At 35.8% G+C, this 14,807-nt stretch overlaps 1 protein-coding gene across 2 annotated transcripts in view; it reads left to right on the top strand.

Annotated features, from left to right (window-relative positions):
• LOC125225996 (neural cell adhesion molecule 2-like) overlaps positions 1–14,807 on the top strand; it is a 151,430-nt gene extending 136,623 nt beyond the window's left edge. The window contains exons 3-11 of one of the 2 annotated variants that reach the window (XM_048129810.1): positions 472–676; positions 1,188–1,319; positions 1,657–1,818; positions 3,569–3,629; positions 3,738–3,846; positions 5,221–5,382; positions 7,227–7,341; positions 13,588–13,683; positions 14,064–14,807. In XM_048129810.1, the coding sequence (XP_047985767.1) occupies positions 472–676; positions 1,188–1,319; positions 1,657–1,818; positions 3,569–3,629; positions 3,738–3,846; positions 5,221–5,382; positions 7,227–7,341; positions 13,588–13,683; positions 14,064–14,254 (1,233 nt within the window). In that variant the 3' untranslated portion in view covers positions 14,255–14,807. Of the gene's footprint in view, positions 1–471; positions 677–1,187; positions 1,320–1,656; positions 1,819–3,568; positions 3,630–3,737; positions 3,847–5,220; positions 5,383–7,226; positions 7,342–7,436; positions 7,554–13,587; positions 13,684–14,063 lie in introns of those variants that run through there. The other variant, XM_048129813.1, reaches the window with a different exon arrangement.

The following is a 14,807-nucleotide window of genomic DNA, read 5'->3' as shown; positions in this document are numbered from 1 at the left end:
CTTCGGGCATTTTCGCGAGAACAATCACCAAAAATATTTTTTCTAAGCTTTGATATAAATTATAAAAAAGTTTTTGATTTTTTTTTCGCGATAATGCCCTTTTGCTTCTTGTAAAACAAATAATACTGAATAATTGCCATTTAAATAAAAGTAGTTTAGGTAGCTAATAGGGAAGGTAGCTATTACACTGTTCTTAAAATAAAATATTTTATACCTTGCACGAAATACAACATCATATAAGAAAAACACGGACAGAAGTTACTTTTAAATCCAATTTTTATTTAATAAGTCAGGTAGAAATATATAAAGTAAATAAAGTAATTGAATTGACCGTGACGTCACTCAATTCGATTTCATATTAATTCCATATTAGCAAGCCGTTTAAATTCGTTTTGACAGTTCTTAAAAAGACGCTGATTTGACTAAGAGGCAAGTATCTTCAAGTAACTTGTACATTTTTTTCTATTGCAGAACCTGGAATGGTACGACCCTTCTGGCGCTAAGATACCACCGAGATCTACCAAAGCTAAGAGAATATTCGTGGAACCACGTATTTCCACTAATGACGTGCCCACATTTTTGCCTTTGATGATACAGAAATTGATACTGGCTGACTCAGGGACTTACATTTGTAAGGCTGGCGATCTAAGTAGCAATATTACTATTTTCGTAGGTGGTACGTAAATCTACATTTAAATAATATTGTTGAAGATCTATTTTATTAATGATGATGATCGAATGCACATATTCAAGTAATACATATATTATGTTATCCAACGTGTTTTCTTTTCTAATTCAGTTTGCCATAATAACCACAAATTCTTTTGCAGAAGCGATTAGGCCGATGCGTGTTCGATTAATCGAAATTAAAACATGTCATAATATTGTTTCTCATAATCTCATTTACACCATCATTTTTATATGCCGTAATACAGTAATGATACCTACTAATGATAATGGTAAACCATTATGGACGCTAACTAATAATAATAACATTTAAGTACTCACCACACCACACTACATACGACTATTTTTATATACGACTCATCTACAATAAAATTGTATTGTGTAATTTAGAAAACCTTTAATAATGATTAAACCCACTACTAGCCGCACTGTAACCACTTTTTCCAATATTTTATCATTATAATACTTATTAAAGTTCATGGATATTTTTTTTTTTTCAGAAAAAGTAGTCATTACAGAAACGGAAGAAGATGTAATTGACGAGGAAGGTCATCACGTTGAACTATCTTGCCAAGCGAAGGGTACACCAGTACCAGATATTCAGTGGTATGACAAAGACAGCCAGCCTATAGGTATGTTTATTTTTTCTTTTTATACCAACCTACACATAAGTTAAGTAAAGTACACATATGTTTGTTATACATTTATGATCCGTCAATGACTAGAAAAACCAAAATTTACCAATTAATTTGTTCATTCGAAAGTAACAATAGGTACGATTATACCAATACAAGATATTATTCTAGTTTTTTTTATTATTGCAATAAATAAGTAATAAATATACTGTTGATAAACAAATATTAATCAATTAATGCAAAAGACTGTTGAGTTCATGCTTAAACCAATGTTTAGCACTAACTGTTATGCCACAATTAAGAAGTAAGTAAGTAAGAATCATTTTTTTTTCAGTCAATAGTGCAAAATACAGGATCACGTATAAGCCTAGATCCAGCACTAGTGTCCTAAGAATAAATGATCTGAGTCATATGGACCCCGGAAAATATAAATGTAAAGCAACACAGGAGAAGCTATCACATTTTGCTGAAAAGTTCTTCCACTTAAGTGTGAGGCGTAAGTATGTTTATTATACATATTTTATTTAGGTATTGTGATATTGATCTAGAGCGAAACTATCAAACTATCATTTTATGTATAACTAATTAGTAAACAGGAATACAATAAAGTTGTGCAGACAATAGGTAGTTATTTTTATTTGTTTTACACGAGGGCAAATTTGTTATTAACACGTGCCAATATTGACACCCGAGCAAGCGAAAGATTGTGAGGGTTTCAAGGAACGTATCAAAATATTGTATGTTTCAAAATCATCGTTTAAAAGGCTACTAGACTCTTATCGAATTTGGCACAAGAAATGATTGTTTCTGATGTGTTGTATTTGACATAAGAAACCAATTTTTATAGATTTTGGGTATTAAAAGTGTATGGTGGCTACGTATTTTCGATTAAAAATGTGTGTAATATTTATTTTAACTTTGGCCACCGAAAACGCTGTCAGACGTGTAGTGACGTCATAGAACCTAACTTAACTTCATGCCGAGTCAATCACTGACATGATGAACTTTATGCCTCATAACTTAAATGTCAGAAAATTTTGTGCTCAATTCGATTTACGTCATGCGCAGACAATCTATAGATTAACATGGCTAATGACGTTTTTGCCTAATTAAGTTAAAGTAAATTTTATAATAGTTATTTGTTATACAAGGGGGCAAAGTTGTATTTTAACGCCGAGTGTGGAATTGAAAAACGAGCAAGTGAAAGGATTCTATAGTTGAACCACGAGCGAAGCGAGTGGTTCTAGAATAGAATCCTGAACTTGCGAGTTTTTTAACACACGAGAAGTAAAATACATTTGCACCCGAGTGTAACACAAAATTTTTCCCCTCACTATAGCGAGGAAACTACAACGCAAAAAATGCGTTTATCACTGCTTCCAGTAGTTCCACTACAGGTGGTAAATCATCTTTATTACTAGATTCACCTACTTTTATGAATTTTAAAGCAGTTAATTTGAATTTATTCAAGGTCAAATTACTTTACCCACTAGTGGATAAAATGCGTTTTTACCCGCTGGTATTAAAGGACAAAACACGTGTTTCCGAGCTAGTGAGGGGAAAATGTTTTTTTGTGGTTTTCAAGTCGTAATAAAATATGGTTGTATTTTTTTTCGGTTAATTGGACAGTAATAAATAATATAAAATAGACTTGAAAAAAGGGTCAAGTGACCTAATGCCTATTCTACCAGCCAGGTTGCAGTCATTTTGTGGGCTTTTAAATGTAAAAACTTATAGTGTCAAATCAGTTTCTTTGACCGGCGCTAGGATTAATATTGGTCGTACCCACAGATGTCATATATACCATAGATCAAGCAAACGTATCTACTTAGCGTGTCAAATGAACTCAGTGAAATCCACTGAGTTGTCCGTCTTTACTCGCAGCTTGCAGCTTTCGGGCGTCAATTTTTGTAAGTTTAAGTCAACCAAAACATAAAAAATGCCTCGTTACGTGATATTCAATTGCAACAACACAAAAATTATGAACAATCAAGAGCCTGAGACATATTTAAAATTACAGGCAAGAATCAACTTCAGTACAAAATTTGACACGCTCGGCCCCTATACAAATATATGAATTTGTTTCTTCTATCTAAATTAAGTTCTGTGGTCGTGCCCAATTATGATTACGTGTATTTGTGACCACTCTGTCTCCATTGCCAATATAAACACGGTACATTCACATAGCAAAATGTACGTCACACTTTTCTTCATGAAATTTAAATAATTTTCTTGCATTTATACAGATAAGCCGGTAATCATGAATGAATACTCGGAGAGTGAAGTGTACGCTATCTTAGACGAATGGTAAGTCAAAACCCTAATCAAAAGCATTATTGGTCAGTTAAAAAAAAACGCCTTTACTTTACGTTCTAGGAGTATATACCTAAGTATTAACTTATGTTTTGTTTTCAGGAAAAATATTACATGCAAGGCAATCGCATATCCTGCGCCAACTTTCACTTGGTCGAAGCACGATGACAACTATGATGAAGAAATGAGAAACGATGGACCTGACCATAAAGTTAGTATCCTCACAAATTGACTGATTTCAATATAAATAACCTAACCACAAAATTAAAATTTTGAAAAAACCCCCGATTTTCATGAGACGTGGCTAAGAACACTCCCCACTAACTCAGCTTTCAAACAAAAAAAAACAAAATTTAAATCGGTTCATCCGTTCGGGAGCTACGATGCCATAGACAGACACACACACACACAGACAAACAGACAGACACGTGAAACTTATTACAGCCCGTCGTTTTTGCGTCGGGGGTTAAAAAATAAGCATTATTGGGTAGCGAAACACATAACAGCTATAGTTTTTTCAGTAGCTGAGTGCATCTCACTAACTATTCGTGATAATACTTACATTTGTTATCTAAACCTTATTATTATAACCCATTTTAACCTTGCTATCATTGGCCAATAGAAACATTTTTTAATTTTATTTTAAATATTGTAAATTTAGTCTTGAACAAAACTAAATAGATGAATCAGCGTGAGTAGCCGAATGCACAAAAGCTCACGATAATGTTTCATAGCTATCTATCTCTATTGCTCTTGCGTATTGGTGCGACATAGCTAGACTGGATTTCTGTCGGCATCTGGCGTCAACGATTGCCATTCGGCTACGCCGGCAGTTATTCTAAAAGTTTAATCCGGTTTGCGTTTGCAATAAATTAGTGCTGCATGGAAAATAGAAACCCAAATAGAAATCCGCGCGAGAAATACTTTAACGACGTCAGTGTCAAAGCCTGTTATAGTTTGTTGGTCTATTTATAGAAAATACCTGTCCAATTATTCTGTGTTTTGCCTGTTTGATCTTAATCCGAAATGAATCCATGTATAATGAATGAAATCAGGCGTTGTTTTATATATCCATTTTAATCAAAATCTAGAAAATTATACGATGCGTATTTTTTACATACAATGTTAGATTTCAATGTTAATGTTCCCATCCTTCCACCGCAAAAATATCGTCTCCAGAATCTCCTTACGATGCCGCGTGACAGAGGCGAAACTCGTACGAATATGAAAAAAAAAAATGAAAATAAAATATTTATTTTTCAAGTAGGCATATTACAATGCGCTACGGTATGGTATTATAACGGATTAGCAGTGATGGACTGGCACGTTTTCTTTTCGCGAATTAGCAAAATATTTTTTTAAGATTTTTCTAGATATTAGAGGAAAAGGAAAAGATTTATTTACATAAAATAATGCGACCACATTGAAGTTTATAACGAGAAGTAAAGGAAAGATAATATGACAGTTATAAAATACATGTTAAGAGTGTTCGAAATACAAATAGTAAAAAGGTTTAACAATTATGAATCCATGTACTGCAAAGGAAATGTGATTGACACCTGTCATGTAATATTACCATTTTCAGATCACCACGTCAAAGGAAACAGACGGGTATTCCGTGCTGACGCTACACATTACCAACGAGACGCTGGAAAAGCAGTACAAGTGCACGGTGGAGAACCCCAAGGGCCGCCAGAACTTCATGTTCCACGTGTCGCTGGGGAACAAACCTGATCCACCAACTGCTGTAAGTTTTCATTGTTGATATTTGTTCCTGAGTCATGGATGTTTTCTATGTATATAAGGTCCTAATTTATTAGATGCAGATATTTTTACAGCTGATAGTACTCGGTCTCTGGAGTATATTAAACCGTGAAACATTATAGCTTTTACGATGTTTTTTTGGAGAAAACGGAAAAACAAATTTGCTACGTAAAAACACCCTGTTTATGTGATTATTAAATGAAAACTCATTGAACAGATTCTAGTACCTCTTTTACGTACCACTTAACTGTAACTGGCCACTTCAATGACATGTGCAGTTTTCCCGCCGAACCTTTACGACATTTACAACAAACAATTGTTGACATGACAGACAGTGTTATTGTGACATGTGATAATGCACATGATGATTTTTTTTAGACGAAATTAAAATTAATTTTTTTGTTAGGAAAATGAAATCAAAAAAGTTACATGAAAAGATTTCTTAATTTATATTTAAAGTTAATTATTTTAATGTAAAGTATCATGTGTTAAAATATCTGCAACTAATAAATTAGGACCTTATATAAGTATGTATATTTATCTATTTAAGTATGTTTATCGTCGCTTACCATCCATAGTACAAGCTTTGCTAGTTTGGGACTAAATTGATCTGTGTAAGTGGTGTCCGCAATATTTATTTATTTATTATGAAAAATTATTTGACTTTTGTGTATTTTTGTTTGACGACCGGTCTGGCCTAACGCATAGTGACCCTGCCTGCTAAGCCGCGGTCTCGGGTTCAAATCCCGGTAAGGGTATTTATTTTTGTGATGAGCACAAATATCTATTCCTGAGTCATGGATGTTTTCTATGTATATAAGTATTTTTTTACCTATATAAATAAGTAAGTATATCGTCGCCTGGCACCCAATAATATAAGGCTTCCCCCAATATTTTTTTTATTTTTTAAACGACAACTTTAAAGTTAAAATAACGACCTCATGTGATCGCGACCCTCAGTCAAGAAGAAGGTATAGCGACCACTACAAATTAGACTTATGAATTACGTGACTTAACACATGGAATAATTTTTTCCCCTCACTAGCTCGGAAACACGTGTTTTGTCCTTTAATACCAGCGGGTAAAAACGCATTTTATCCACTAGTGGGTAAAGTAATTTGACCTTGAATAAAGTCAAATTAACTGCTTCTCGCTTCACTCGTGGTTCAACTATAGAATCCTTTCACTTGCTCGTTTATCAATTCCACACTCGGCGTTAAAATACAACTTTGCCCCCTTGTACAACAAACTACTATTATTAGGTACTCAATTTTAACCAATTTGTACTGAAATAATACGCCGTGTTTTATTTTGTTTCCCATTAAACTGGACACGTCGTTAGGCTCAGTAATAGGAACGTCCTATACATCGGTTTTTATTAAATTCAAAAACATGTTACTTTTTCTCACATGATAAATAAAGTTATAACTTTAGTATGTGCGAAAGAACCTTACAAGTAATACCAAAGTTAGTGAAGGCACATGTCAAAATAAATAATATTAGGAAGTAGTTAATAAAGGTCGTGTTACACTTCTTGAACCATTTTTTTAATAACTCGATAACAGTAAGAGTCAAGACACTATTTTCTTACAGACATCAATTGTAATTGACCAAAAAACGCTCCCTTAAAATTAACGGAGATCAACAGGTTGTATAAGTAGAAAAATACATTATAAACTGAAATAGATACCACACCCTAAAGAAAAGCGATCAAGCCCACTGTTGGCGAAGACGGGAAAATACATTTAAAATAGTCATCAGTAATTTTATGGTTTTAATTTTACATAAAAAAACAAAGATTAATATTATGTTTTATAACGTTTCCAGGTTGTGATGACGTCTGCAACTGCAAATAATATAACATTCGAAGTTTCCTGTGAGAACTGTACATTCTTTAAAGACGACGGAATAGCTCCTAAACCAGAAAATCTGCCTGTTCTTGGTGAGTTAACCTTTTAGCAGTAAACTATCAGCTGCAAAAGTGCATGGCGAATTTATCAATGAATTCATTCATAATTTCTCCATGTACTTTTGCAGCTTGATAAAGGCAGAAGCCAGCCCTGATGGAAACGGGATGTCACCATGCAGCGAAGGCGATGTTTAGTTCACAAAATAAAAACGTATTTGCACTCAACAAATTGTTTTATTTAGGTAACGACACAATTTGCTTACATCCTTTAAGGATGTATTACGATTAAACTTCACATGTTAAAATTATATATTATTATTAGAGACTAGAATACTAATCGGCCATTGCAGAGCTCAGAGAGAAAGGAAAGACAAGCCGGAAGGGAGAGCCAGTCTAGAACTGTCAAAAACATTAATGTTGCCAGTACAATTATGAAAAGGGTTCTAATACTCCTCCTTACACTTTACATATTGTGATATCAATACTAAGTGTATATTTTATATAAGCTCGGCTCTACATATGGCATACTTATAAAATACATGCTGCACGCTTAGAGTTAAAAATATAAACAGGTATATTCTAAGTCATGCGGCTAAAATTATATACAATAGGAATGAATTTCACATTTAAAAATAATGACATATAAGAGATGTTAACTTTTGTTAATTTTTAAAGATTTCACATTAAGACCTTCTCTAAATGTACAATGCTTTTCAATGCATAAAGGTTTTGTTAATACATCGGCTATCATATCATCAGTTCGCAAGTATTTTACATTTAAATGTCCTTTTTGGATTAAATCCTTGATAAAGTGACATCTTAGGTCTATATGTTTTGTGCGTTTATGGGGGTACCCTTTGACTAACAGTAATTTTTGTGCTGATTGGCTATCATTATAAATGCAAGTTTCTATGGTTTTATCGAAACTTTCTGACAAGAAATTTCGTACAAAACATATATCCTTACAACAATCTCCAATTGCTACATATTCTGATTCACAACTAGAAAGACTTATACATAGTTGTTTCTTAGCCTCCCAATTAATAACGGAGTTACCTAATTTAATCACAAAACCAGTATAGGACTTGCGATCTGAAAGGTCATTGGCCCAACTTGCGTCAGCAAATGCTGTAAGGTTAAAAGTACGAGTATTACTCTTTGTAAAACAAAGGCCATCAATAGTACCTTTTAAGTAACGCAGCACTCGCTTCGCTATGCGCCAATGATTTTCATCAAAATATGTGTTAAACATACTGAGTTGGCTACATGAAAAAGATATGTCAGGTCTAGTACAGACTGATAAATACATTAAACTTCCTAATAATTGTCTGTACCGATAGACTTCATCATCTAAGTGAGTCTTGTTAGATTTTTCAAGTTTACAATTAACCGGTAACGGTGTAAAAACAGATTTAGATTTTAGACTCTGACATGTTATATTTAATTCGCAAACGCTTAATATATTATTTTTGGTCTAAGGTTGTAACACCATTCTCTCTATGAACATTCATTCCTAAGCAATTGTGTAATTTCCCTAAATGTCGAAATTGGTTTGTAAAAGTAGTAAAATACCATTCAAGCAATTATTATGAAAAATGTAAAAATCATCGACATAAAGGGCAATTATTATATATTCTTTATTATTTTTCTTAAAATAAATACATGATTCACATTGGCTTTGTATAAAATCGTTACTAGCTAAAAAATCGTGTATTTTTAAGTTCCACATTCGGCTTGCTTGCTTAAGGCCGTATAAGCTTTTCTTAAGCAAACAAACCTTATCACAGTTCTTAAAACCAGATGGCTGTTCCATATAAATCTTTTTATTAAGATCGTCATATCCTCAAAGTGTTATGTCTTACTACAGGAGAAAAGGTGTCCGTGTAGTCAATTCCCTAAATTTGACTGAAACCACGGGCAACCAATCTCGCTTGAAATTTAGCAGGCTTACCTGAAGTGTCTTGCTTTTTTTTATACACCCACTTGCACTTGACGGTGTTTTCATCAGCTGGTCTGTCTACCAAGATCCATACATTGTTTTTAATTAAAGAGTCATACTCACTCTGCATAGCCTTCAACCATTCCTCCTTTTCAGAGGATTGAACGGCCTCGCTATATGTGGTAGGCTCCTCTGACGAATAGCCTTCCGCCATCAATGATAAATCATAGTCTCTGAGATGTTGTGGCACATTACCTCTTGTACGACGCATGGGACGTGACCTCAACGCGTCGGAAATAACCGATAGTGTAGGCTCATTGTGTGTAGACTCCGGCAGAGAAGAGACAGCACCCGTTGGAGCACCCACTTCATCACCATCGTCACAACTATCAAGTGATGACTCTGGCAGAGAAGACAAGGCGCCCTTCGGGACGCAGTCTTCATCACCGGGACCGTCACTTGCACCTTCATCGCCCGTGCAGTAGTGTTCAGACAGCGGCGACCACGCCGGTGGCGTTGGTGACTCAGCATCTGAAACATTTTTAAGTGAGGATGAGCACTCAGCTGATTTATCAATTTTATTGATTTGAATGACATCATTAAATTCATTATTAATAATTTCATTAAATTAGAGTCATTATTAAAATTATTCTGAGCATCACAATTATTTCCATTATTTGGCAAATGAATATTAAGGCCATCAATTTGATAATTATGAAAATAGTTTCTACAAGTCTCTTTACAACTATCATGTTTTCCTAAAAATTTATCCTCATTAAAAATAACAGACCTAGACTGCACAATTTTACGAGGATTATTTAGATGAAATAAACGGTATCTTTTAAAAGTTTCACCATAACCAACAAATATGAGAGCTTTTGCTCTAGCATCAAGTTTTTGACGTTTTTGACTAGGTACATGTGCATAAGCAGTACACCCAAAGACGCGCAAATGACTGATGTCAATAGGACGACCAGTCCACATGCTCTCGGGAATTCCACCCGCAAGCGCTCTGGTAGATCTATTTTTGAGATAAATGGCTGTCATAACAGCCTCTCCCCAGTAGCGATTGCACAGGCCGGATTCCTGCAGCATAGCCCTAGTTTTATTCAAAATCGTTAAAAAGCCCCTTTCTGCAATGCCATTTTGAGCAGAATTGTAAGGGGCAGTGGTTTGGTGTATGATACCATGGTCTTTAAGATAATTGGCCAGTTTAGTATTAGTAAACTCAAGGCCATTGACACTGCGCAAAATTTTAATAAATAAACCAGATTGTTTTTCTATCATACTTTTGAAGTTAATAAAATGAGATCTCACCTCTGATTTATGCTTCATAAGGTATCCCCACGTTTTCCGGGTGTGGTCGTCTGTGAAGGTCAAAAGATAACGAGCTCCACCCCAAGTTTTGACTTGCATAGGTCCGGTCACATCTGAATGGATGAGTTCCAGGGACTGGGTAGTGCGCTTTGTGCTGACAGCAGGATACGGTGAACGCACCATCTTGCCAGTCAAGCACGGCCCGCAGCTACCATTCATGATATCTTGTTTCTGTAAAAGAAAGTTCATGCATTTCTTCCCATCACCTAGAACCCTCATACCTGCTTTAGCCAAGTGTCCTAATCTCCTATGGATTAAGTCCATTGGGACAGTCGAATCAAAGTGAGCATTCGCTGTCTCTTGCCTAGAGTGCAAGAGCTTAGAAGACTCCTCCTCAAAGGTGTGTCGTACTTGAGCCTTGTATTTATACAAACTTTAACGTTATCAAAGACTTTACAATGATCCTTATCGAAAACAACAGTGTAACCTTTATTAGTGATTTGGCTTACAGGCAAAAGATTACTTGAAAGGTCAGGCACATGGAGGACATTGGTCAAACTAACATTAGAGCAAAAAGGGACTTACCAGTACAATTACTATGTAATTTACTACCATTAGCAATTAAAATGGTTGAATTTTTACCTATAGGATCTGTGGTGAACTAGCCTAGCGAGATAAGTAAAACAAGTTAGTTCCACATGAATAACTTATATTGTCAAATAACGGCACACAAGAGTCACAAGCACAAGTAGAGAAAGTAAGAGTACAAAGCACAGCACAGTATAGAAAAAGAGGAAGTCAGAAATAGCACAGAAGATAGGAAAAGTACATAAAGAAAGCACGCATTAAAAGCGTAAGCTTAAATCATTAAGCGGCGCACAAGCAAACCGAATATTATAATGCAAACGAGTCGGCGCGTAAGCATTAACCGTTAGCTCGGGCGGCGCGAGCGCATGCATCCAACCTCGAGAGTGATAAATTGCCGACTGGATGGGATTTCCGAGCGCCCACGAAAGCGCGCTCGCCCGCCGATCTGTGGCGGAGTGGGCCGAGCGATAAGGGCAGTACCTCAACGCCGCGCTTGCGTTGCGCGAAGCGTAACAGCATTTTAAAACATATTATTGTACAAATATTTACTATTTATTAAAAATATATTGAATACACCTGTCGCCACAGATCTTCTAGTAGCTTCCTGTCAGAAACCATATGTTGAGAGGCACCACTGTCAACCACAAAATCGTGGCTGCTGTCGCCTCTGCTGCAAACCATGGCCGATGCTAGCATTGTGTGGTTTTCCCCATTCTTCAGCTCCTTCTTGCGTTTGAAGCAGCGCTTAATTGTATGTCCGCATTGTCCGCTCTTCCTGCAAAATTGACAAAACATAGGTGATGATGATTTCTTCTTCTTGTACCCGAGGTAAACCTTCAAACCTTCCTGATCACTTGCATTCCGTCGGTGTTCTTCTTGTAGTAACCGTGTTCGCACAACCTCCACCGATAGAGTACTCGTCAGACAGGCGGTCTCCAGGCCCGATACCAAGTTGTCGAACTCCTGTGGCAAACCGCTGAGCAGGATCTCCGCAACCACTTCATCCTCTATTTTCTTGTCTATATGAGAAAGCTGTTGAACCAGCCGCATAACAGCCACAATATATTCAGACATGTTGCCATATTCGTTATACTCAATTTTGTGAAGTTGCCGCAATAAGAGAACCTTCCTGTAGAGGCCCTTAGACTCGAAGGCATCGGAAAGCTTCTTCCATGCATCCTTTGCAGACGTGGCATCTCTTACATATTGATATAGGGGCGGCTTGATCGTTAAACATATCTTGGCCAAAGCGCGGCTGTCGTGGGTCTTGTCGGTGTCTCTGTCCTATCCACACAACCCCAAAGACCATCTAGGGTTAGTAACATCTTCATTGCAAACTTCCAGTTTGAATAATTCTGTAAGCTATCAAGCTTCTTGACGGGAATGTGCCCGCCGTTGTGCTCGTTCTGTGAGTTTGACATCGTGATAATTTATTTGTTGAGTGCAATTGGGTTATATTATGCCATGAGGGATGGACATAACCTCAAAAAGTTGATTGACGTTTCAAAGTGAACAGCGTAAGCAAGCTTGGTTTCTTGAATCCGCCTCGCAGCATGTTCTTCTGGGCTAATAACCTGATAAAGGCAGAAGCCAGCCCTGGTGGAAACGTGATGTCACCATGCAGCGAAGGCGATGTTTGGTTCACAAAATAAAAACGTATTTGCACTCAACAAATTGTTTTATTTATACATAAATAACGACACAATTGGCTTACATCCTTTAAGGCTATATTACGATTAAACTTCACATGTTAAAATTATATATTATTATTAGAAACTATACTAATCGGCCATTGCAGAGCTCAGAGAGAAAGGACTGACAAGCCGGAAGGGAGAGCCAGTCTAGAACTGTCAAAAACATTAATGATGCCAGTACAAATTATGAAAAGGGTATATTACATGTTTTCTAATACAGCTGATAGTACAATTTGCAGGACATTTCCAAATGTCCGTAAATTACTAGAAATTTTCATGAGAAAGCTCTCATGAAAGTTGCCTTTGAGAACATTGTCTTTAATATTAGGATTTATTACGCAATGTTCACAAAGGTTTAATTTGGACCACCGGTGTCCTTATAACGTATTTCCTATTACTACTAATAACAGTAAAACGCACTAAGTCTTGGATTCTTAATTAATTCCCATATAAAATGTATGAAAACGCTTAGCATGACGCTTCTTCGGTCCTGGGCTCCGCCATATTGAATACTCGTCCACCCACTGCAGAGCTGTCAGCTAGGGGATGTTCAGAACTCCGCTAACACTACATTCTAAACGAAGGAAACCCTGAGGAAAACTGTGGTTTAATTAACTTAACCCTCAGACTGTATTCTTAAAGAGAAAAGCGTATTTTATCTTTTTACTGCAGTTATGGAGTCTCGAACTCATCTTGTACCTGTTTGTAACACATGAAAAAAGCATTAATGCCTTATTCCAGGTTACGTCTTCGAAATTGTGCCGCATATGGAAGGATTCACTGTACCTTACTGGCTGAACGGGACGCAATATACGTTCGACATTACTTCAGACAACGGTATGAACTCTGGCATTATTATTGACTAGCTAATCTAATTTGATACCATGGTCATGAATTTCAAACGAAAAATTGGAAATTTATTCAAATTTAGAATCTTGTTTATTGATTTGACATCACTTACAGTGCATCTGGCATGCACTAACATATCGGGTGTAAATGCTGTTTATATATCCTAATTATACTGTAAACTATAGAGAGTAATAATGAAGAGTAAAATGATAGTTCATATAATTATGTGTCCTCATTATCAATCATGTTCCAAAGGATGAATGACTGACAATCTAAGTTCCAGTAAAATTTCAGACATACCTATGCAATAAGATTTCAAATATCGGGTCAACACTTCTTTCTTAAAGTATTATTATTTTTTATTTCAGAGACTGTGTTTACAATCGAAAATTTGGAAAAGTCTACAGAATACCACGTACGAGTAGCGACCCGCAATATTGCCGGCCAATCCGACTGGTTCGACGTCGTAGGGTACCCTAAAACAACGGATGGTGCTGCTGCCTTAACCACATCGATTGGATTACTTATATTAGCCTTATTTTTCTCCTTAAGATACTAGTTTTTTATAAGCTTGCTTTTGGTGTACATTTTGCCTTGGACGGCTAACATGACTTAATGAAGGTGTCTCAAAATACCGTCTCTTTCTTATCAGTACTCGGTTAAGACTAGTTGACAAGTGTTATGTAGCGACGTCAGTTTTGTTAGCCATCTAATTATTCATTTTGTACCGGGGATATCGTTACAGCGCCATTTTCATTTACTATCATGAAGGGTTTTCGTAGCTGATCCACATATTTAGCATACGTGATATCCGAAACGTAAATAAACGGCAGCGTGTTCTATCCCTGAGTAAATAATTTAATTGTGATAATTTTCACAAATGTTTTTAATGTGTAAATGTGCTAAAAAAAAGCTTTGTTATTGTAGACCTTGATATAAATAAAACATTGTCCCTATGACGACATTTATGAGCATAAACGAATTGTAGATAGACAATACTTGTATAAGTTACTTTAGAATAGCTTCATTGTTATTTTATACAACTCAATATTTACTATTACAATTTAATAAGACAAGACCAAGGGTTTTAGCTCCGGAAACAGGTATAATTT

Source organism: Leguminivora glycinivorella, chromosome 1 (genome assembly GCF_023078275.1).
Source record: "Leguminivora glycinivorella isolate SPB_JAAS2020 chromosome 1, LegGlyc_1.1, whole genome shotgun sequence".
NCBI lineage: Eukaryota > Metazoa > Arthropoda > Insecta > Lepidoptera > Tortricidae > Leguminivora > Leguminivora glycinivorella.
Note: the sequence above shows the minus strand (reverse complement) of the source record. Positions and strands in the feature narration are given on the sequence as shown.